The 24,254-nt window shown below is 48.6% G+C and overlaps 1 protein-coding gene across 5 annotated transcripts in view; it reads right to left on the bottom strand.

The window, feature by feature from the left end:
• RADIL (Rap associating with DIL domain) overlaps positions 1-24,254 on the bottom strand; it is a 105,307-nt gene that overhangs the window by 4,930 nt on the left and 76,123 nt on the right. For all 5 annotated transcript variants that reach the window (XR_005455330.1, XM_038762388.1, XM_038762387.1 and 2 more), the window contains 8 exons: positions 17,687-17,799; positions 10,063-10,300; positions 7,564-7,736; positions 6,687-6,837; positions 5,377-5,567; positions 4,468-4,864; positions 1,854-1,993; positions 787-926 (listed from right to left, as the gene is read on the bottom strand). Coding sequence is in view for 4 of the 5 variants with exons in the window: in XM_038762388.1 (XP_038618316.1) it covers positions 787-926; positions 1,854-1,993; positions 4,468-4,864; positions 5,377-5,567; positions 6,687-6,837; positions 7,564-7,736; positions 10,063-10,300; positions 17,687-17,799 (1,543 nt within the window). In the remaining variant the exon portion in view is untranslated. The remainder of the gene's footprint in view (positions 1-786; positions 927-1,853; positions 1,994-4,467; positions 4,865-5,376; positions 5,568-6,686; positions 6,838-7,563; positions 7,737-10,062; positions 10,301-17,686; positions 17,800-24,254) is intronic.

Genomic DNA, 24,254 nt, shown 5'->3' with positions numbered 1-24,254 from the left:
CCTGCTCTTCCTCCCCAACCTTACAACAGATTCTGAATGCCGTGCCTCTGCTATCTTACTAGGTTTTTGGCCGGTACAACAGTTGCTTGAGCAAAGTGAGATGGCTATGGTTAGGATAAAATACATATTTTTAAAAACTGGGATAACTACTACCAGGCCTTGAAATGTCCACTAAATTCTGAGCTGGAGAGTTGAAGCTTGGGGATTAGCAGAGAAGAGTGAGTTACCACACTGTCAGAAAAGGGTTTTCCTACTCATCCCCATGTCCCATCAACTATCTAAACCAAGTCCTGATTTCAAGCTGGGGTGTGTTAATGTGAGAAGAGAACCTTTGACCTTTTTCTTCAGCTGTGAGTGCTGGAGACAATGTTTTCACCTCCCTGACACCAGCTTTGCACCTGGAGGTCTGGTATGGTAAGCAGAAACTTAAAAGGGGGGAGTTAAGAAAGGGGCATTGATATGCCATCTTCCCCCTCTTTGAATTCCTGCAGAATCCAGGCCAGCTTGCACCCTTCTGTGTTCGAGGAGCAAGGAGGACATACTGTCCAAATATTAACAGATTTCCCAAACGAAGGTGACCAAGCTGCCATGCATAAGCTCAATTCAGAGAAATGTCAAGATAGAGTGACCTGCCTTTTGCCTTTTTAGTGCTCTTCTTTGCAGCCTCCCTCCCACCCCAGAGAGAGAGCTAGGACACAGAAGTGTTTCTACTACAGCGAAGACTGTTCATGACCTCATTAGTCCTGCTGCATGCTTAGCCATGGCTTTAGAAAAGAGAATTCCTACCTCTGGTAATCTGCACCAATCAAACTGGTGCCATTGACAGCGAGGATCCGGTCTCCGAGAGAAAGCCTTCCATCAGATGCTGCAGGGCTGTTCTGGATCAAAGTCCTGATGTAGATCCCAGGGGAGTTGAGAGGTGTGTGCTGCCAAAGGGAACCAAAATCACTACTTTGGTTTGCAGTAGACTCTTTGGCCACCCGGCCAGCAGGACATGAATTCTAAGCTCCACTCCTTACTGTAGTGACTGAGTTCCCAATACCAGCTCCAGCTTCATTCTTCCATCCTTGTTACACTCTAAAAGCTGCTATAAAATCAATCATCTCTATCAAATTAACGCAGGCCTTTCAGGGTGAGTACTGAAAGACTGTCAAAGTTTTCAGTCTTCCCAAGCCCAGACAACTGAAGGTTTGGGTTACTCTGAATAGAAGGGGCAGTCAAATTTTAAGCAGGTATGCAATACATTTTAGCAATGTGGCCTATTAGAAAGAGCATGGGCCTGGATTCTAATTCTGACTGCCACTTGCTCTGTGACCTTGGGCAAATAACTAAACTTCTCTGGGCCTCAGCTGCAAAATGCGGATTCACTGCCTGCTCTTCCTCCTACTTAGCCTGAGTCCCATGGGGGACCTGATTATCTTCTATTTACCCCAGGGCTTAGGAGGGTGCTTATCACCTAGTAATCCCTTAACTACTACCATTATTATTATTATTGTTGTTAACAACAATAATAATCATAAACATTTTCCATTATTGGGAGAAAGTTCCCCTGAGGTAGGTTCTCATTTGATTCCTTCCAACTTCCAAGGCAGTGCTACACCACCAGCAAACATGTTGCAGGGGACTCCAGGACTCACCATTTTTCCTGAATCATTGGAATTGCACCTGTCTAGTTGCTCCAGCAATCTTCCAAATGCATACAATTCTGACCTCAAAATGCCAGTTCCAGAATAGCTGCAGGGACTCTAGGCTACATCCTCACCAAGCAAGCAGGCCCGAAAAGCTCTGAGGGCTATTAAGGAATATGCACACTGGATAGGGGCCCTGGGGTCAGGGCCCAGACATTCACTCACCAGCCCATCGATCAGGCCCATCCCCAGGCCAATGGGTCCTTTCTCTAACTCCACCACAAAGACGTAGCAGAAATCATCTGTGGCTGAGCTACGGCTGGAGGAAGCTGGGGTAGGATAGTCGAACAGGGTGGGAGAGTCTCCTGTGGGTGGGAGAGAAAATGGCTCAGGAAATGAAAGGGAGCAACACATTTGTTCATGAAGGACAGGGCCCTTACCCAGGCTGTGGAGGCCTGCAAATTAACCATACAATTCTGAAAAACCTACAAGTCCTGAGGATGAGTTTGGTGGATAATCCAGGCTCCTCAGGCCTATATTTTGGGCATTTCTTGGCTTCTTAGAACTCCACCAGAATAAAACCCCAATCACCCCATTTTTGCTACATACTAGCAGTTCTGTTGAAAGGTATGGTCAGGGAAAAATCTGAACCCAAGGGCTAGAATGAGATTTTAGGATCACCTGTGAATTTAAATACTCTTGACAGATTGGCTAACCAAACGCCGACTCAAGACACAAATGTGTTACCGGGTCAAACCAGTGGTCTACCTAGACCATATATCCATATCCTTATATGCTTCCTTGGCTTCATACTACCATTTCTATATGGATGACTCCCAAATGTACTTCACCAGCCCCACCCCTTATTCCTCTAAACTCTCATTTCCTCCTACCCTCATCTCTACTCAGCTAACCCCAGACACCTCAAACATCCAATCCCCTCACACCCAGCTGATCACTGCATTCCCCATTTACAAAGCCCTTTTATCAGATCTCCTCCAGGAAGCCTTTTCTGATTACTTTTTTTCAATTCCCCTCCCTATTTCCCCACCTTACTGCACTACCTGTGCACTTAAATCCTCACCCCCTAAGCCCCTATCATTAAACTTGCTTGATTTATTTTAGGATCTGTCTCCCCTCGACTGTAAGCTCCTTAGGTCAGGGATCATGTCTACTAACTACTATACTCTCCCAAGTTCTTAGTAGAGTGATGGTTCCTGTCTTTACAGGTGGTCCCAAAGGATGCCTGGAGGGACAATGTGATCATTACCCTCCTTAATAGCTTTCCATGAGTTTAGGGATGTAAATTTTAATATCCCAAATTTTTCCTTTCTAATCCTCAGTATTCTGTAATTTCAGTTCAAAATAACAGTATTTTAAGGGGTAGATTTCCTGAGTTAATTTTTAGATTTTCTGGCTTGTGTTGACAGAGATCCCATCTGCACTTTGCTTTTCCCTCCATCACTCCTCTGAGAGGACAACCATAAAGCTCTTGCCCTGCCTCTCGGGATCCGGCTGCTTCCCAGGGCAGCCAGCTGGTTTAGGAATGACCAGAAAATGTGTGTCTTGCTCTGCCCCGGCCTCAACTTGGCCGGTAGGAGCAGAGTAAAAGTGTTAGGAGATTCTGGCTTTCCTTTCCATCACCACAGTAACTTCATAAAGGCTCCTCTGTCCCAGCTCCTCTCCTGCTTAGGTTGTCTTGGCCAGACTCTCTCAGCTCTTCTTCTCCTCACAACTCACAACGTACTTGTCTTAATCAATCAATTAATGGTATTAATTGAGCATAACTTCATTTGTGCAGAGTATACTGCCCTCTCAGACAAATTTGAAAGCAGAAGAAATGTCATCTTAGATTAGTTCAGTAGTCCAACTAGCCTAGTTTTGTTGCCAAGAGTGGCCACAGGAGGCTTAGAGGAACAGTGCCATGGTACCCTTCTTGCTAAGGCTGTACCACCTACCACCTCCCAGTGTCTCCTCTGGGAACCTCTTGCACATGTTTTGTCCTTGAATTCATCCAAGCTCTGAAGCTACTGCTGTTTTTGGCCTTAAAACTTCTTGTGGTAACAAATCCCATATGCTTTCACCCGCTGTGTGAAAAAATTTTTCCTTTTGTTTTGAACTTTTTCTCCCCTCTCAAGCTTCAGTGGACGCCCTGGAGAACTGTTTTTTAGTGGGAGATTTGGCGATCTGTATTTACCTTGTTACCACCCTTCTTGATAGCCCTAACTTCAAACATGTCCCTCTAAGCCTCTATCTTTGCAGACTGAAGAATCCTAATCTTTCCCATCCTCTCCAATACTCTCATGTGCTCAGTATAATACTAACCACTCACCGTTAGATATTGGTAGCTGTTCCCTGGACCAGCTCCAGCTCTTTTAGGTCCTTTTAACAAGTGAGGACCAGAACTTTCATTCATCGCTTCACTCGGTCAAGAGTATATCCTTGTTATACCAAGTATAACCTTGTCAAAGGCCATTCCAAAATCAAACTCGCTTGGGTCCACTGCTTGCCCACTATCTACATGCTTGTATACTCCTTTAAAGAACTCCCGAAGCTTAGGGGAACACAATTCTCCCTCACAGAAACCAAGTTGTCTTTAAGTGCTCATTGCTCCAAAAGTTGACTACAGATGAGAACATTTACACTAGATTGAACCAATCTGGTGGTCCTGCTATTCCTTACCCCAGTGATGTAGTGTACCCTTGGCCAAGTCCTTTGCCCTTTATGAGGCTCAGCTGTTGCATCTCCAGAACAAACAGACCCCCTCCTTTTGAGAACCCCAGCGCACCATGCTGGCAGGGGGTGGTTGGAGAGAGGAAATCATGGGGGCAATTATTACCTTCTTGAGCTGCAGGTTTGGTGGCGTTCAGGCCGTTTCTTCTCAGCTCCACAAGGGCTTTCCCAGAATCACCACTGGGCTGGGGTGAGTCCTGGCTCCTGGGCTCGAAGCTGAGCGGTGTGTTGGGGGGAGTGAGCAGACAGGAGGAATCCGCCTGCAAGGAGCTTGCTCTGAGCCCGCTCCGGCCCAGGCCACTCTGCAGCTTCAACTTCTCTTGGAGCGGGGGCTCCCTGGTGGTCTGAGCCGGGGGGGGCCCGTTAGTAGCAAGGGTGAAGGTCCCAGTTCCATTCCTGGCCTCCCTACCACCAACTTGTCTGAAATCCAGTGGGTCACTGTCCCCAGGGCCCAGGCACCCCCAGTCCTCTGTGCTCCCTTCAGGCACCATGAGGCGTGGACCCTGGAGGGGGAGATAAACAAAAGGTCAGTCTTGCCCCAGGACTGGGGCCCCAACCAATAGGTCAAGAGTGAGGAGGAAAGTGATTAAGCAGCTAAGGACCTTGTTAGAGGGACCAGTCAGAATGGACTGGTTAGGTACCTGGGGCAAGAGGGCAGAGTGGGAATGGCTGCTCCCCAGTGAAGTTTCACTTGCCCCACCAAGGGGACTTCCCACCCTCTGTTGGAAGGATTCCCATTTTGGTTCCCAAATGACCCCAAGGTGGCCTTCAGGAGACCTTCCCAGGAGGTAGTTTATTCAGCATCACAGGTCTGAAGACCATGGGGTCTGCCACCTGCAGCAGCCAGCACTCTGGGTAACCTCCTGTGGGCAGCCACGTCAGGCTATCCTTGCCACTCAGCCACCTGCTTATGGTCCCCTCTCCAGCCTCCTTGACCCACTGAAGCCCCGATGGCACCCTGAGGCATACAAGGCCAGAGGGAACAGTCTCCCCTACAAGACGTTAGCAGGGTTACCTTCAGGCTCTCTAACTCGGGGAGGCCGCTGGCGTTTGTATCTCTGCTCTGCAGGCTCCACAGGAAGTGGCGAATGTACAGGAGGTGCCGGTAGATGTTGTCATCCAGATAGTCCACCTCCAAGTCTACCTTGAACCCTGCACTTGGCAGGACGATGGGCGGGTGGTTATCATATGACTCCAGGACTTCCTCTGTGAGAAGCCGCAGAGGACAACGTTACCATGTGCCTCTTGTCTTTCCCCACTGCAGTCTCCTCCCCCATGGGGACACAGGTTTGGCTGCTGGGCCAAAGGCCTAGAGGGCCTGCAGGATTGGTAGGGATGGGTTCAGCCTGAAACCATGCACAGCACAAGGTGACACAGCTCTGGGGATGGGCACACCCTGTTTCTCCCGCCCTACCTGGACCCTGATAGGTCAAAGAAGCAGTGTGGCCTAGTGGATAAAGCATGAGCCTGGGAGTCAGAAGGACCTGAGTTCTAATCCTGGCTCCTCCAGTTGTCTGTTGTGTGACTCTGGGCAAGTTACAACTCTATGCCTCAGTTACCTCATCTGCAAAATGGGAATTAAGACTGTGAGCCCCATGTAGGACATGGACTGTCCAACCTGATCAACCTGTATCTACGTCAGCACTTAGTTCACAGTAAATGCTTAACAAATACCTTTTTTAAAAAAAACAAAAACAAAGAAAAAAAAAAGAAGAAGGTTGTTCCTGTCCTGGATGGTCCCTGGGTGAACTGCTCTGGCTTAAGCTTCCTCTAGGACCCTCAAAAAACTGAGTTGGATCCAGACCTCGGCAATAGTTCAGTTGGGCTCCAACTTTGGGCCGAGAAGAATGTGTCTGAGGGGGCCTCCTGGGCTGGAGCAGAACTGAGTCCACCTCCTGGAAGAGTACAGGTCACCTGCTGACATTGGCCTTTTGCACTGTCAGCTCAGGGAAATTCCTGGGCCCCAGAGATGCCAAACATGTGCCAGGATGGGGGCAAATTGGATATCTGAGAAAGATGTTCAAACTATTTCAAATAATTCCCGGGTTCTCCAAGAATGAGATTCTTTGCAGATTGCCAATTAGCCCACTGTAGTTCTGACAAAGGGATATTATTTCATTCAATTATTTCCATTTTACTGGTGGGAATACTGAGGCCTAAAGAGGTGAAGGTGACTGCCCCCACCCTCTGACTGTTCTGGAGTATAACAGGCCAGGTCCCTTGACACCCAGCCATGCCCTGATGGCCTTGAGGCAACATCACAAGAGCCCAGGCTGCACTGCCTGGCCTCTGGATGGAGCCAGCGCAGGCAAAGCTGATGCTCACCTGTTCTGAAGGCCGCCGGGTTGTCTTCCTCTCCAGGCTCCCAGGCGCTCATGGATCCCATGTCAAATGCCAGCTGGTACTGAGTCAACAGCCGGTGCAGCTGAGCAGGGTTCAGGGCCGGGAATTCGGCCCGCAGGGATGACCAGGACATCTAAATGATGAGACAAATTCCTGAGTTGGGGCTTCAAAAGGGGCTTTAGGCCAAAGCCGGACCAGCAGGGCTTCCTTCCATCTGCCCTTCTTTGTGGTCTGGCAGACAAAGCCTGTCTCTGGGGGGCAGGCTTGGGCCCAGGATGGGGTGGGAGGGAAGGAGGTGGGGTGGGTTGGGAATGGAGCCTATGTGCCCAATTACTTGCCCTAGGGGACAGTAAAGGGCGCCCATCTTGTTTACTTAGTTATTTGAGCACCTGGGGGAGGGTGAACAGGTGGGCTGGGCTCTGGATGGAATTTGGGTCAGATGGACCACCCAAGTGGGTCTAAACAGACCTGAGCTGAGAATGGCTGAGAAATAGCACCAGCGATCTGGTTTGGGAATGGATTTACCAAAACAGTTGAGGTCTGTGAATCTGGCTCGGGCCAGCCTCCCCCGCTCACCCACTAGCACCCAGACCAAGTTCCTAATGTACACCGAGTGATTCGCTTTGCTCCCTGTGTGCCACCCCGTGGAGAAGTGGAGTGGTGGTGTTTCCCTTTTGGGCGGAATCCAGAAGACCTCTTCCCTTCTCCCTCCTCCACACTCTGTATCCCAACTTGGGTTCCACCTCATGGACTCGTGCCTCGACCCATTTTCCCTCTGGTCTCTCCGGGGCTAAAGGAGCTCCCTCTGTCATCTTTGTGTACACTGTCCTCCTCTCCCCCTTTCCTGTCCCCATCCTACCTGCACCAGCTGGGCACTTGGTGTGGCCAGCAGGTTGGTAGTGCAGGAGAGCTTCCTGAAGAATTGTTCCGCCAGGGGTCCAAAGCCCATTCGCTGCACCCATTCCAGGAGCTGCCGCAGGTGGGCGCACACCTGCACCCCCTTCGGCCAGTGGAAGCAGCTCAGGGCAGGCCCTGGGGATGAGCGAGGAGAGACGGTGAGTTGCTGGCCCGGAGAGAGGAGGCAGGCAAGAACCAGGTTTGTTGAGAAAGGTGGGGCAGGGGAGAAAATATAAAACAGGCCTACTCCGGCCCTGGTTTGTGGCCCCTCTCTCCCACCCTAATCTCATCTCACTTCTCCTTTGCCTGTGAGCAAAGGGACGAAGGGCAATGCCGAGAGCCTCATCAATGATGCCAGGCCCTAAGATGTGATCCTCATCCTCAGCCCCACAGCACTTCCATATGTATCTGTTATTCATTTTAAAGTCAGTCCCTAACTCAAGACTGCAAGCTCCTTGTGGTCAGGGGACATGTCTACCAACTCTGTTGCATTGTCCCAAGTGCTTAGTACACTGACCTGCACACAGTAAGCAGTCAATAAATGCCACTGATTGATCCTCCACCCACCTTTGCCAGAACCCATCTGAATTTCATAGCTGGAGGTGTGAGGTTTACAGGAGAGAGTGTATGGCTGACATTCAAAGCATGTCCCTCCCCTCAGTCTTAATATCAGGGTTTTACTGCTGTGGGCCATTTAGACGTGTTCCTGGGGAGCTTGGAGCCACCCCTCCAAACATCTCACAACTGGGCTCCTCCTGGATGCTGTTGAGCTCAGCCAGGCCCAGTCCCATCACTGCTGGATTCTCTGGGTTTTCCCCAATTGGCTCTGTTCTTCCAGGCCACCAAACCCGGTGAAGGAGGCCTTCAAAGAGCGAGCTTTACTATGCCTTCAGGCTCAGGGGAAATATGGCACAGGGAGCAGCTAAAGCAAAGCCCAGATCCCTAGCCCAGGGTGCAAAGACCAAGTTGGCGCTCTCTGCATCTCTCCCTTTTAGTCACTGAAATCGTCAGTGTTTGCTGAGCACCCACAGATTGCAACATGCAGTTCTAAGAGCTTGGAAGTATAGAGCAGAAATAGAAGACATTGCCTCTGCATCCAAGGGGCCTGACCAGTGATTTTTGCATTAGACCACCACTCTCCCCATCTTCAAATCAATCAATCAATCATATCTATTGAGTGCTTATTGTGTGCCAAGCACTCTACTAAGTACTTGGAAGAGTACACTATAAGAGTTGGTGGACACATTCCCTGCCCATGACAAGCTTACAGTCTAAAGCCATATTAAGGTCACATCTCCTCTGGGTGGTCTTCCTTAATTAAGTCCTCTTCTCCCCTGCTCCCTTTCCTTTCAGCATCTTCTATGCATTTGGTATTCACCCCACCCTCAACCCCACAGGACTTATGTACATGTCTATATATTAGATATTATCAATTATTTAAATTAATGTCTACCTCTCTAGCCTGTAAGGTCGTTGGCAGTATGGACATGTTTACCAACTCTGCTGTATTTTACTCTTCCAAGTGCTTAGTACAATGGTCTGTTCACAGTAAGTTTTCACTAAATACCACTGATTAATGCAGTTCACATTTCCCCAAGAATTCAGCAGTCACCCATGATAAGATGTTTTCCTTTGGCCAAAGTGCATGTTTTTCTACGTCTCCATAAGCTTTCCCCTGAGTCCATGCCTTTCTCCATATCCTTTCAGTGATCCTCAATCAGAAGAGCAAATGGGAGATGGAAGGGATCATATCTATCCACTTGCATTGTACTCTCCCAAGCACTTAGTCCAGTGCTCTGTACGCAGTAGGCGCTCAAATACCATTGCTTGAATAGTCCATTCTTAGACACGTGATTATTGCCAACAACCAAAACATTAATAATGTGGTCAGTTAAAGATGGCAGAACTGCTCTGTAAGCCCCAGTGCTGAGCCAAAGGACTAGAAACCAAATGTGTATGCCTCTATGCATGCTGTAAGGACAGATAACACAAAACCCTCTCTGGGATCCGAGGCCCTTAAGAAATATAATAATCCTGGGACTGGAAGGGACCATAAAGGGGTCTTCTGGCCTACGTCCTGCCTCCCTATGGACTGCGTAGAACCACCTCCCCTCCACCAAGAAAGACAGCCATCTTCTCTAGCCTTGTGAATCTCCACACTTCTCTTGGTACTACTCTCCAGCCTCTCCCCAACCCTTACAGTTGGACAGCTTTCCCTTTGGTCTTTCCTTTAGGTATTGTTTATTTTTCCACCAGGTGAGAGCTGAATCCAAATGGCCTTGGGGTCTCCTCCTGGGCTCTTTCAATAGTGAAAGTCTGGTAGTCCACCTCAAAAGAGCTCCATAGGGAAGGTCCCCATGGAGTGGACACCCATGAATGGCACTCCTTGCCCCCCCAGGGAAGGTTGGGAAGAGATAAGACCAGGAATCCCTTGCTCCTGGTCCCTGTAACCCCAGCCCACCTTTGTCCAAGATCTGGTTGAACAGCAGCGTGTTGGAAAAGAAGAAGAGGTAGGCAAACATCTGGGAGGTGATCTCTGGGTGGACTTCGTACTGCCGTAGAAGGTCCAGAGTGGCCTGGTAGATGGACACGATGCGATGGATCTCTTCGGGCAGCTGAGGGGCTGAACACCAGCCTTCTCGGCCCTCTGGATGGAAAGGGTTACACTCCAGCAGGACAGGCAGGGAGACGTACAGGGACTACAGAAGAGGAAGGACGGGGAAGAGGAAAGCCCAAAGAACAAGTTTCAACTGTCTCAAGAATAGAATGTAGGAGCCATCCTGTCCCAGAGAAAGGGAAGGGGGATGAGTAAAGTAGCCAGAATCTCAGAAGAGCTCAGATCTGGTTCTTTGTCTGGGGGAATGCCAAAAAAAGCACCTGAGAAATATCCCCTTCACCTCCAACAACCCACCCGCTCCAGCTGTCACAGGGACATAGGGACTAAGTAGCTTGTTTTCATCCTGAATGCCTTTAGAGGGAAAGAAGTCACAGCGCCTAAGGGATTTTCCATCACTAGTTTTAATACTGTTTGGAGTGGATTTTTCTGAGATTAATGAGAAGAAGCACGGGCCTGGGAATCAGAAGGACCTGGGTTCTAACCCAGGCTCCGCCACATACCTGCTGTGTGACCTTGGGCAAGTCACTTAGGTTCTCTGTGCCTAAATTATCTCATTTGTGCAATGGGGATTAATAATATGAGCCCCACATGGGACAGGGATTGTGTCCAACATGATTAGCTTGCATCTCCCCCAACCCTTAGTATGGTGCTTGGCACATAGTAGTGCTTAACAAATACCCCCCCCCCCCCCACACACACACACAAATAATTCAGTCTTGTAAGAAAGCCCTGTAATTAACCAGCCAGCACTTTTGCAGTCCCTACTCGATCCCTCCCCACCACGTGTGGGGCACTAGAAGTATGGAGTCACCAGGAATTTTTTAAATTTATACCCAGCATATGCAACACCTGTTCCTGATGAACAAGTGGGTAGCTATTTCCAAAGCAGATTTAACCCTTTGCTGCTCACAATCCAGGTGCCTCCCTCACCCAACATCCAATCAAGGTTAGAGAAATCATGGTCGGAGCAGCCACCATATGGAATCCCCCCCTTGGCTTCTCTGGGGAGATGGCCATAGCTCAGTAACTCAGATTGGAAGGGAGAAGAGTTGGCTAGAGTCAAGCCTGCAAGACAGAAATGAGGGGGCCTTCGTAAAGGTAGAAAAAACAAATACTGCAGCAGAGCTCCAGGAAACTGAGTGCAGGGAGAAATGTGAGGCTGAGCACTAGGGGAGTGGGGTGTTCAGGGAAGAGCAAGGAGAGGGCAGAGAGGGAAGAAGGAGAAGAAGGAAGTGGTGGAGAGGGAAGCCTACCACCTTCAAACATGCCCACGTCTCCCCCATCCTAAAGAAACCCTCTCTTGACCCCACCTCCCCTTCTAGTTATCGCCCTATCTCCCTCCTACCATTCAATCAATTGTATTTATTGAGCGCTTACTGTGTGCAGAGCACTGTACTAAGCTCTTGGGAAGTACAAGTTGGCATTCCTTTCCAAACTACTTGAACGAGTCGTCTACACCCGCTGCCTCGAATTCCTCAACACCAACCCTCTCCTCAACCCCCTCCAATCTGGCTTCCATCCCCTACATTTAACCGAAACTGCCCTCTCAAAGGTCATCAATGACCTCCTTTTTGCCAAATCCAATGGCTCCTACTCTATCCTAATCCTCCTCAACATCTCAGCTGCCTTCGACACTGTGGACCACCACCTTCTCCTCAACATGCTATTCAACCTTGGCTTCACAGGCTCCATCCTCTCCTGGTTCTCCTCTTATTTCTCCGGCCATTCATTCTCAGTCTCCTTTGCGGGCTCCTCCTTCCACTCCCATCCCCTTACTGTAGGAGTTCCTCAAGGGTCAGTTCTTGGTCCCCTTCTGTACTCTATCTACACTCACTCTCTTGGTGAACTCATTCACTCTCACGGCTTCAACTATCATCTCTACACTGATGACACCCAAATCTACATCTCTGCCCCTGTTCTATCTCCCTCCTTTCAGGCTTGGATATCCTCCTGCCTTCAGGACATCTCCATCTAGATGTCTGCCTGCCATCTAAAACTCAATATGTCCAAGACTGAACTCCTTATCTTCCCTCCCAAACCCTGCCCTCTCCCTGACTTTCCCATCACTGTATACAGCACTACCATCCTTCCCATCTCACAAGCTCGCAACCTTGGTGTCATCCTCGACTCTGCTCTCTCGTTCACCCCTCACATCCAGTCCGTCACCCAAACCTGCTGGTCTCACCTCCGCAACATCGCCAAGATCCACCCTTTCCTCTCCATCCAAACTGCTACTTTGCTGGTTCAATCTCTCATCCTATCCCGACTGGGTTACTACATCAGCCTCCTCTCTGATCTCCCATCCTCCTGTCTCTCCCCACTTCAGTCTATACTTCATGCTGCTGCTTGGATCTTTGTGCAGAAACGCTCTGGGCATGTTACTCCCCTCCTCAAAAATCTCCAGTGGCTGCCAGTCACCCTATGCATCAAGTAAAAACTCCTCACTCTCTGCTTCAAGGCTCTCCATCACCTCGCCCCCTCCTACCTCACCTCCCTTCTCTCCTTCTATAGCCCAGCCCGCACCCTCCGCTCCCCTGCCGCTAACCTCCTCACTGTGCCTCGTTCTCGCCTGTCCCGCTGTCGACCCCCGGCCCACGTCCTCCCCCGGGCCTGGAATGCCCTCCCTCCGCACATCTGCCAAGCTAGCTCTCTTCCTCCCTTCAAAGCCCTACTGAGAGCTCACCTCCTCCAGGAGGCCTTCCCAGAGTGAGCCCCCTTTTTCCTCTCCTCCTCCCCATCCCCCCGCCCTACCTCCTTCCCCTCCCCACAGCACCTGTATATATGTTTGTACAGATCTATTACTCTATTTATTTTACTTGTACATATTTACTATTCTATTTATTTGGTTAATAATGTGCATCTAGCTTTATTTTTATTAATTCTGATGACCTGACACCTGTTCATATGTTTTATTTTGTTGTCTGTCTCCCCCTTCTAGACTGTGAGCCCGTTGTTGGGTAGGGACCATCTCTATACGTTGCCAACTTGTACTTCCCAAGCGCTTAGTACAGTGCTCTGCACACAGTAAGTGCTCCATAAATACGATTGAATGAATGTATGAATTAGTTCACTTCTCAGCTCACAGTAGGCATTCAATAAGTACTACTGAATGAATGAACCTCTTCTCCTTCACAGAAAGAAGTTGTCAACTCCTCCTCCATCTCTGTCGTCTCCGCCTCTTCCTCCTCCTCCACATCCCACTCATACCAGGCTCCAGGACTAGGTCAGAAGTTCCTCCCATCCTGGAACCCATGCAGATGTACTGAAGAGGGGCTGGGAAGGCTCTTTAAATCATGCAAGATCAGATGGTCTCTGAGCTGCCCACCTTCCTGGTCCAGCCCCAGCATCTCTGTTGCTTGGCTGTTGACAGTGTCACCTGGGCCCAGCTGGGGCACGGGGACCATGCAGACTCATGAGACTGAGCTCCACATCGGCTCCAGATAGGTTGTCTTGGGAGGTTTGGGGGCTGGGGCCGAAGGATCCCCTGGCCCAGCCCCAGAGTCTGGAAAGGATGACAGAGGCCCTTCAGGATTAGGCCAGGGGTCAGATCCTGCTAGGAAGGGGCAAGAGCTGGAGCTGCCATCTTGGCACCTCCCCTTTGATCCCCTTCAGACTCCAAGGGTAGAGACAAGCTAGGCCACCCTGCCTAAAAAATTGGGGATGGTGGGAGAAACATGTGTCTCTGTCTCTTCAGTACCAAGCCCTCAATGTCACTGTCCCCCTGCTCCCTCCCTCCCATCCCCGCAAGCTCCCATGGAGTTGACACCTGGGACCAGGTGTAGGACATATCTGGCCTTTGAGGTTCTATAAAGATAGACCCAGATAAACCTATGTCTTTATTTATCCCTAAACTTTAAACCAACTAGCTACAAGTGGAAAATGAAAAGAAAAACTCGGTATTACCAAGCAGAAAAAAAATCAAAACCAGCGATATGCCCTCTCCTTGGGCACATGAGCCAAAAGCCACCTCCAGATTCCATCCATCAGACACTTTTCAAGAAGCTATCAATCAGAAGAAGAGGTGTGATCTATCAGTAATGGGAATAAATGGTAGACTGAAAAGCAGGGCCTGAACAGCACTGTAAAAGGAGCTGGTTAGGAAGGAGTTGTCTGAGCCTAGAGCCACAGGCCCTTGGAGAGTGGAAGCAAGAAGGGCGGGGCGCTTCATCTGGAATTAAGAAGGAAAAAGCAAGTCACGGACGAGTTTATAAGTTCTGTTTTCCTGGAAACAAGTCTTCTCCGGGTCAACTCTGTCAGGTTCAACCTGTTTGGAGGGCAAGGAAAGCCTGGAATTTCTCTGCCCAGAGAGACCCCCAGGAGGAGGCTTTGGGGGAGGGATGCCCCTTTGTCCTTCCCCAAGATTGGGCAGTCAAGCTGCTGACCGACGGCACCTAGAATGGCTACTGCCATCGACCCCTCACCCACATCCTCCCTTGAGCTTGCAATTCCCTCCCGCTTCCTATCCGCCAGACCATCACTCTCCCCACTTTTAAACCCAACTTAAAATCTCATCTCATCCAAGAGATCTTCCCCAACTCAGCCCTCATTTCCCCTACTCCCATTCCCTTCTGTGTCACCGTTGCACTTGGATTTGTACCCTGTAAGCAATTTACATTGACCCCATCCTCAGCCTCACAGCACTGCTGTATGTATCTGTAATGTTTTTAATGCCTGTCTCCCTCTCTAGACTGCAGCCTCTTTGTGTGCAGGGACCATGTCTACCAACTCTGTTGTACTCGCCCAAGCCTTTAATACAGTGCTCTGAACACAGTAAGCGCTCATAAATACCACTGATTTATTAAATGATTACCCATCGTATTTGAAGATGATGCCACTGACCATGCAGTTTACTTCTGGATGCACAGGTAGCTGAAGAGGTCAACACAGGACTGTCTTGGTCATGCCTTGCAAACACACCTAAAGCCCCTTTCTGTGCTGGTGTGCTTGTTGTTTGCAGGGCCTAGTGCTGTTTTAGCTATTGACTTGCAGCTCTCCCCAGGGCCAGGAAGTGCCCCTTCAACCTAATGCAACATCAGGATCTCATCATTTTCTTCTGTTTCTCTCGAAAGAGAAGCACATTTGCCTTGGCAAATTCCTCTGGATGGAGCTAGTCCTCTGCTAGAGCCCTGGGCCTTTGAAATCCAGTGTCGTCACTCACCCTGGGTGGCTCCCACATTCACGAGAGGGCAGTCCAAAGGGAAAACTGAACAGGCTGAGGCCTGTTGATGTTAACGGCTCTTCATATGGAGCCTGTTGCTCTTCAGCCAGTCCTGATTTCCTAATGGTTCCTGAACCCACGCCAAGGTGGGGGCTTTTCATTGGGGTTGCCTCCTTTCCTACAGGGATGCGGGTAGTGGGGTTGAGGGGTGAAGAAATAGGAAGAGGGCGTCTTCATCTCCTTTTCTGTAGCATGCTCTGCATGGCATCATACCTGACTCTCCTGTCCTTCTATGCCCTATGCTAACAGAATCTCTGGAATCGAATGTGGATGGTGACAAAAGTGGCTGCTGGTTCGACTGTCCCAGACAATGAGGGAGCCTGTCCAGATAGGGCAACACACCTCAGGCTTTGGCTTTTCTGTTGAAACTGGTCCGATATTCACCTGGCCCTGACTTCCCAAGTCTGCAAGGGCTTGTGTCCTGCTTTTTTTTTTTTCAATGGCATTTGTTAAGCTCTTACTGTGTACCAAGCGTTGGGGTAGATACAAGATAATCAGGTGGGACACAGTCCCCCTTCCATGTGGAGCTCATAGTCTTAATCCCTATTTGATAGATGAGGTAACTGAGGCCTAGAGAAGTAAAGTGACCTGCCCAAAGTCTTGCAGCAGACAAGTGGTGGGGCCAGGATTAGAACCCAGGTCCTCTGATTTCCAGGCCTGTGCTCTTTCCTCTAGGCCAAGCTGCTTATCTCTGAGAAGACCACTTTATCTAGCACCCTGGAAGGTTGTTGATATGTGGTATACTAGTGACTATGGGGGCAGGGAAAAGGGGGAAGAGTGGTACTGCTAATAGGTGCACGGCATGGCAAAGACTCTCAATTCTGGTACTTTAACCCTGCTGGTCCATCAGACTAGGTCTCAGGGGAATAACATGCTACAGAGCTACAAAATCTTATTATCCCAGTCACCCCAGCAAAATACTTGCCAGGAGCCAGCGAGTCAATGGACAGTCTCTAGGCAGTGGAGGAAATTGGGAGCAATGGAAAAAGACTCTGACATCCCAGAATTTGAATGGGTTGGACAGAGCAAAGAGGTGGCTGTTTCAAGAGGTTCCTCTGTTCCTCCCTTTTTCTCCATCATCACCCACACTCAACCCCATTCCCAACCTTTGCAAACCCCAAGAAGCCAGAGTTCCCACCCGGACTTTGGCTGCTGCTGCCGGGAGAGAACATTACGCAGACTACTTTTCCCCAGGTGACATTACATCACGAAACCTTCTTGACTTATCACACTTCTCCCTACCACCAGCTGCCTCCTTACCATCCTTTCCAAGGGCTCAGACCTGACCCTGCGGGGTGGCAATTTTGCAGGGTCAAAGGGGCTTTGGGGTCTGAAAGGAGGGGAGACCATATGAACAAAAATGTTACATCTGGTGATTCTCCCAGCACTCAGACACACTAAAAGCGTCTCTTTTTCTCTAGAGTGGGTGCCTGGCCTAGGGTTCCTTGGACACTTCCACCTGTTAAGTTCTGTTTCACATGGAACAATCATTAGGGAAAGAAAACTCTCACCATCTCCAAAGCAAACAGTGCGGCCTCAGTGAAGCCAATCTGGTCAGTCCAGGATGGGGGAAGGACACATGTCAGGAATCTCTTTTTCTAAATGCCACAGTGGTGAGAGGATGTAGGTCACCTAGAGGGTCTTGACTCACAACTGGAATAACAAATATGTTCTCTCACATTCTGCCTCCATTTCTTGCTGTTTTCTCTCACCTTCCAAACATTTTTTTTTCCAAATATGTCCACACACTGGACTGTTACTGCTAGGTGGCACATTGTGAAAATTACAAAATAGAGGAGGAACAAATGAATGACACCTCAAAGAGGGTAGTGGGGAAGGAGAAGGGGAGAGGGTTCTGAGGCTAGACTACGTTTTCTTTCCTCATCTCTCAGGGGATCCCTGATGCAATTAGCATGTTATAAACAAGTAGTACTGCTGACGTTCCACACTAACAAGAAAATGTGAGGAATGAGATTTCACTGGAGAGGAAAGAGAGTCTGACTCCAGGGTTAGACTGACATGTATGGTCTGGCAAGGAGACAATCAGCCCTCCCAGTTAGGAAGGTCCCACGCCTGTTGATGATGGGTCCCAGTCCACTCTGACAAACAGCTCCTTGAGAGCAGGGATCATATCTACCAATTCTACTGCACTGTACTCTCCCAAGTGCTTAGTACAGTGCTCTGCACACAGTAAGCACTCAGTAAATATCACTGAGTGATTGTTGAGCCGAGAAGCAAGATTGTTTTTACCTTGGAGATGTAATAAACACACTGCTGGAAGGTGTACATGACCACTTCTTCTAATACTGTCATGGCTTCCTCACTGGCTGTGATGGTCGAAGAAAACAGTGACTCCTTCGAACCTAAAGGGAAACAGAAATAGTTTTAGAATAGAGAGGATTAGCTGAGTCTTCGGGGAGAACTAAAGAGTTTTGGTGCCATAGCTAAGGCTGGGGAACTTGCAGATTTGCATTTGCACATTTGGGGAATTAAAAGAAGCAGAAAATTCCAACTCAGGGTCCAGGTGACAACATAACCAAGAAAGAGTTCAAGAACTCCCAAGGCAAACCATCAACCTCTCAATTTTATGAGCACCTTTTCTGTCAAAGCAGCTTAAGAACTTTGCCTACATTCTCCCACCATTCTCTCATCATTTCTGGGAGGCTTGCTGGGACTGACAATCAAGCAATGGCATTTATTGAGCACCTGCTATGTGCAGAGCATTGTACTATGCACTTGGAAGAGTACAACAGAACTGGCATAAATGCTCCTACTCCTACTCCTCTTTTAAGAGCTGGAGAAACTGACATGCAAAGTTGCTAAGCGACATGCTTGGGGGTTATACAGGAAGTCATAGGCAGAGCCAGGACTTGAACGAAGGTCTCCAGACAACTAAGCTGCTTCCCCCAGAGCTCCCTGACCACCCTGAGAAAACAGCCAGAATCCCAGGGCTAGCTCTGCTTGCCCAGCTTTTAACTCTAGGCCTCCCATGAGGGGTTGAAGCCCTTCTTCCCTTGCTATTGGGTGATGAAGAGAGAAGGAATGTGCAAGATGATCAGCAGTTTGGATGCAAAAGCTGTACTGTTACCATAGCAGCAACCAATCAACACAACCCTTAAGCTTCTGGACACTGCTTTCCTCAGAGACCATCATGTCTTGTTCTTCCTTTCATGATGCCTCCCCTGATTATCAATGACCTTCCCCCAATCCCCAACCCTAGCGTGGCATGGTCCCTCCGAGACCGTTGCAAATAGTTTTGCAGAAAACTGTTGGCTCACTGAACGGACACATGCACATGTGGGGAGCCAAAGTCCCACCAAGCTTGCCAAACCAGCCCCACCCCCAACCTTCCCCTACACAGCCAAATGGTACATTCCTTCCCATTATCAAACTGAGCTTTCCACAACTGCACAGCCAGCATGCATCACGTTTCGGATCTCTGCAGAAGACTTAGCCCTGATCCTTCCCTCGAAACTGATTTGTCTCTGAGGAAAAGAGGAGAGTGGGTCTGGGAGAATTAAAAGCTTACCAAAGCTGGGGCCAACTTCCCAACAACAACCTGCTGGCACACACCCCCTCCTCACTCATAAACCCTCCTGCTTGCTGGCTCCTCATCTTCAGAGACACCTCTCCGCTGAATGGGACAAAAGTTTCAACAAGTGGAAAGAGGCCATGACGAGTAGCAGTGTGGGTTAGTGGATACAGCACGGGTCATGGAGTCAGAAGGACCTGGGTTCCAGTACCACTTCCACCACATGTCTGCTGTGGGACTCTGGGCAAGTCACTTAACTTCTCTGGGCCTCAGTTACCTCATTTGTAAAATGGGGATTAAAACTGTGGGCCCCATGTGGAACAGGTACTGTGTCCAACCTGATTAACTTGTATCTACCCCAGTACTTAGAACAGTACTTGACATATAGTAAGCTCTCAACAACTACCACAGTTATTATTATTATGATGATTCTTCAAGAGCAAGAGAAGGGCAAACACAATTCATTCAATGGGTGTGGCCAGACAGTTTGGTTTCTAGGTCTCCGACCACAAGAAGCTAAGCCTTCAGCAACCACACTCTGTAAAATGGGAGTGTTGGGTATACTCTTCAGAGGGGTTGCACCAACCTCTACATGTTCCCTAGATCAATCAATCAATCGTATTTATTGAGCGCTTACTGTGTGCAGAGCACTGTACTAAGCGCTTGGGAAGTACAAGTTGGCAACATATAGATGTGCTCCCTGATACATTCAGTGTGGCCACAATGTGTGGTTTTGCTCAGCATTTTGGATACAACATGATGGTAGTGAACTTAATGAATGTTCGTACGACAACACACTTTTAGGTGCTTAGTACAGTGCTCTGCACGCAGTAAGCGCTCAATAAATACGATTGAATGAATGAATGTCTGAAGTTGGCATGACCCAGGACGGCATTTCATTGTGGGCTTTCCACCTCTAAATTCTGGCGGGGGCAGGGGAGGGGGAAAGGTATTTGGTTACAGCATCAGTCTGAGACGCCCCAAAACAAAATCCATTATGGGTGGGGATTGGACAGACCAACAATGCAGACCAGGCTTGTAAACTGCATAAGTATTTCTCTCTCAAGGGTCTCTTCTTTGAGCCACGCCCTTGAAGTGTTTTCACGTATCTGGTGCAAACAGTACTAGGGTTTCAAAGGCTCTTTTGGACACCCTGTGCTGTGTGTTCAATTATTTCAATCACCTCCTTCTCCTCTTGCCAAGAAGAAAAACAATCGCAACCCCCTTCTCCATCATGCAGCTTCTATCGGTACCAGCGGTATCCAACCAGGGCTAGTGTTGCCTTTTGTGTACAAGCTACTCAGTTCCTTGGTTCGACTGGGTTACATCTGAGAATAGGCTGACAATCCAGGATGCCTGTAACCAGCAATCTCTCTGTCTGACAAGAGCCAAGGAGGCCGAGTGGAAAAGTTTAAAGTGTTTGTTGTTTTTTCACATTCAATCTCCTTTCATGTAATGTGCCTAACCTTTCATGTGCCTGTATGGGAGAGAATGCCAGGACAGCGGAGGCAGACCCAGACTTTCACGGGAGGGGGTGGGGGTGAAAAAGGTATTTTGCACCCTCTCAGGACATGACATCTTTGTTTTTTAAAATTCTTCCCACAGATATTTCCTGCTGGAGGTCAGGAGGCTAAAATGCTGATTTTAACCTTTCCTTTGCCCTCTTGTTGATGTTATTTTTTCCTCTAAGTTCTCCAGAGCATGCACAGTCATTTATTTATTTAATGTTCCAACTCTGCCTCTGCTTCCCACCCCTTCATTCCCAAAATGTCTCCTCTGTTCCACAGCAGCCCTCGCTGAATATGCACCTGTGGAACCAGGTTATCGGACAAGTTAATATCTGCCTCGCTGTCTCTGAGGTTCAACACCTTGCTCCCCTGCTACAAAAAACACAATAATTTCCCCAATTCCCTGTCAGATTTACTCCCAAAGCAGAGATGAGTGGCTAAAGGAAGACCTCTTTGTTTGTATGCTGAGCCATCTCCACTGCAGAACTGTGAAGGCACCTCTCCAGGCAACAGGGGAATTGGTATGTCAGCCAAACCTCACCTCGCTGAAAGGGGATTGCTAACTGTGCAGCGACCTACAGACCAGGCTCAGAAAAAATGTTCCCTGTAAATTCCACCATCTTACAGAACAAATAATAATAATAATTGTGATATTTGTTAAGTGTTTACTATGTGCCAGGCACTCTACTAAGCAGTGGGGTGGATACTAGCAAATCAGATTGGACAGAGTCCCTGTCCTATATGGGGCTCACAATCTTAATCCCCATTTTACAGATAACTGAGGCACAGAGAAGTTTGGTGACTTGCCCAGGGTCACTCAGCAGACAAGTGGCAGAGCCAGGATTAGAACACATGTCCTTCTGACTCCCAGGCCTGTGCTCTGTCCACTAGGCCATGCTGCTTTGCTTTAAACTATGGAAAACATATTACAAGAAATGCTGGGGTGGCACGGGGATCAAATTACAAGGGTGAGGGGGTGAAGGGAATCAATTTTTCTGGCTCACTCTTTCAATGACAGACGGAGTGAAATGGATTTTGTCACTAATATCCCCTGCAAATCTCCCAAGATTCCTTCTTCACCAGCATACTGCAAATCATCCCCACAGGCCTCACTTCACCTAGCACTCAATAATATAGCTTTTAATAGCTTAAAATGCATTTTAGCATTTAATCACTTAACAATGAGAAGGTCTTTGATGCTCTGGATAGTCTCTACTTTGGGGCCCACCTGAAATACCCTTGGGGCTCAGTGCCCAAGGTGCAGGGAGGGTATTCTGGCCTTCTGACTGAAAGGTTGCTGCTTTGAGATGCTTTGTGAGTCCAGAGAGGTTGGCTGGGTGAGCTAGGAAGGGGAAGGTGCCAAAAACTAAGGGCAAATTTTCGTCAAAACTGTTAAAGGGTAGCTGGCCTAGAATAAGCAGAGTCCACAGGCTCACTGTTCACTTATTTAGGGTAGCTTTCAGATTTTGGGAGTCCCATATTTGTAGCATGTGGGAAAGTGGGTTTTTTTAAACTCTCACCAGAGAAAAATGTTCTCCCCTCCCCCTATTTTTACATATCATTTATCGGTATTAGAAACACTGATAGCAAAGGCCCTGGAAGGGCTCCAGGAATCTGAACGGTCTGCGTCTCCCTCTCCGTTACAGAGAGAAGAGAAACAAGGACATGTGCAATTTGAAGGCTGGTTACTGCCTCTAAACTCTTACTGCTTCTGCTCCTGCTGGAGAGGAGCTCTCATTTGACAAGGAGGATTACACTCCTCCCCGGCGGGTATCATCTATTAGACTTCCAGCTCCAGTCAGGGAAGTGTCTCATAGCACTAAGTTTGTACTGCCTGCCCTAAGTAACCCAACCGGCCAGCCTGCCCTCAGGCTTTTTCTATCCCCTGGGAGGTAGAGTTGGCAGAACTCAAACCCAAAGAGCAGCAGCCAATGGCCCAGATGGCTCTTACCCCAACCAGGGCCTCAGGTGCTTGGCTTCTTTCCCTCCTAATTACTTAACTGGAGAGATGGGAGAACTCATGGAGGAACTCCTGGAGCTCAGGGCCAGCCAGCAACCTCCCAGGGCTACCAACCCTGCCTGGCTCTAGAACCTGCCCAGTAAACTCCCTAAGATGCATAGCTCAACCGATAATGACATTCAATGAGCACTTGCTATGTGCAGAGAGCTTGGGAGAGTACAGTCCAACAGAGTTGGTAGACAAAGCCCCCGCCCTCAATGAGCTTATGGTCTAGAAGAGCTTTGGGCAGGTTTGTTAGGCCCAGTGCCTTCTACCGCTAGCTCTACTGAAACATATGCTTCTCCTAGGTTATGCCATCTGCTTCACTTTCCTAGCCAGCACACAAATCCCATTTTAACAGGGCAAGGCTTTCACAGCAGAGACTCTGAGACCCAGAGTCTCTTTTTAATATCTTTAGCTTATTTCCCAGCTTTGCATCTTATATAGGTAATCAGAGGTCAAGGATGTCCCTTAACAAGTAGACCTGACATTATCAGCCTGTAGTTTCAGTTTTTGACTGGTTTCTCTGCAACTTGAGAGCAGGGGCTGCGGCCTCTGCTTCTGCTGCATGCCCCAAAAACATCTAACATGGTGCGCTGTAATTGTTGGTGATTTGTAGATCTCTGGGAGTTTGGGACACCTGGGTCCAGAAAGACCTGCTGGCTAGAGGCTCATCAACAGGATCCTGTCAGAGCACAACTAAAGGGAAACAGAAGAACTACAAGGGCTAGAAGAAAAAGAAAATGTCCGGTGGCAGAAGCCTGTGTTGCTGGATTAGAACTGCTCTGAATGACAGTACAATGGTGACAACCAAGTCCACTGACCAAATTCATTCATTCATTCATTCAATTGTATTTATTGAGCACTTACTGTGTGCAGAGCACTGTACTAAGCGCTTGGGAAGTACAAGTTGGCAACATATAGAGACGGTCCCTACCCAACAGCGGGCTCACAGTCCAGAAGGGGGAGACAGAGAACAAAATAAAACATATTAACAAAATAAAATAAATAGAATATGTAGAAGTAAAATAGAGTAATAAGTATGTACAAACATATATACAGGTGGTATACATATATACAGTTGATATACATATATACATATTAGTAGTAGTAGTAGTATGGATAGAACATGGGCTTAGGAGTCAGAGGACATGGGTTTTAATCCTGGATCTGCCACTTGTCTGCTGTATGACCTTGGGCAAGTTACTTCACTTCTCTGTGCCTCCCCTACCATAACTGTAAAATGAGGATTAAGACTGTGAGCCCCACGTGGGACAGGGACTGCATCCAACCTGATTACTTTGTATCTACCCCAGTGCTTGGAACAGTACTTGGCACATAGGCAGCAGCATGGCATAGTGGATAGAGCAAGGACTTGGGAGCCAGAAGGACCTAGGTTCTAATCCTGACTGCCACAGGTCTTCTGTGTGACCTTGGGCAAGTCACTTCACTTCCCTGGGCCTCAGTTCCCTCACCTGCAAAATGGGGATTAAGAGTGTGAGCTCCATGTGGGACAGGGACTGTGTCCAACCTGACTGACTTGTATTTATCCCAGCACTTAGAACAGTGCCTGGCACATAGTAAGCACTTAAGTACCATAATTATTATTATTTTTATTAATTTTTATCATAGCAAGCATTTAATGATGGTGGCATTTGTTATGTGCTTTCTATGTGCCAGGCACTGTACTAAGCCTGAGGTGGATATAATATGACAGCCAGGCCTTGGTTCTGAGACTACAGGACTGAAAACCTGGGCAGAGGACTTGATTTCAGGGCC

This window comes from Tachyglossus aculeatus, chromosome 21 (genome assembly GCF_015852505.1).
Source record: "Tachyglossus aculeatus isolate mTacAcu1 chromosome 21, mTacAcu1.pri, whole genome shotgun sequence".
NCBI lineage: Eukaryota > Metazoa > Chordata > Mammalia > Monotremata > Tachyglossidae > Tachyglossus > Tachyglossus aculeatus.
This window is presented reverse-complemented; position numbering and strand designations above follow the sequence as displayed.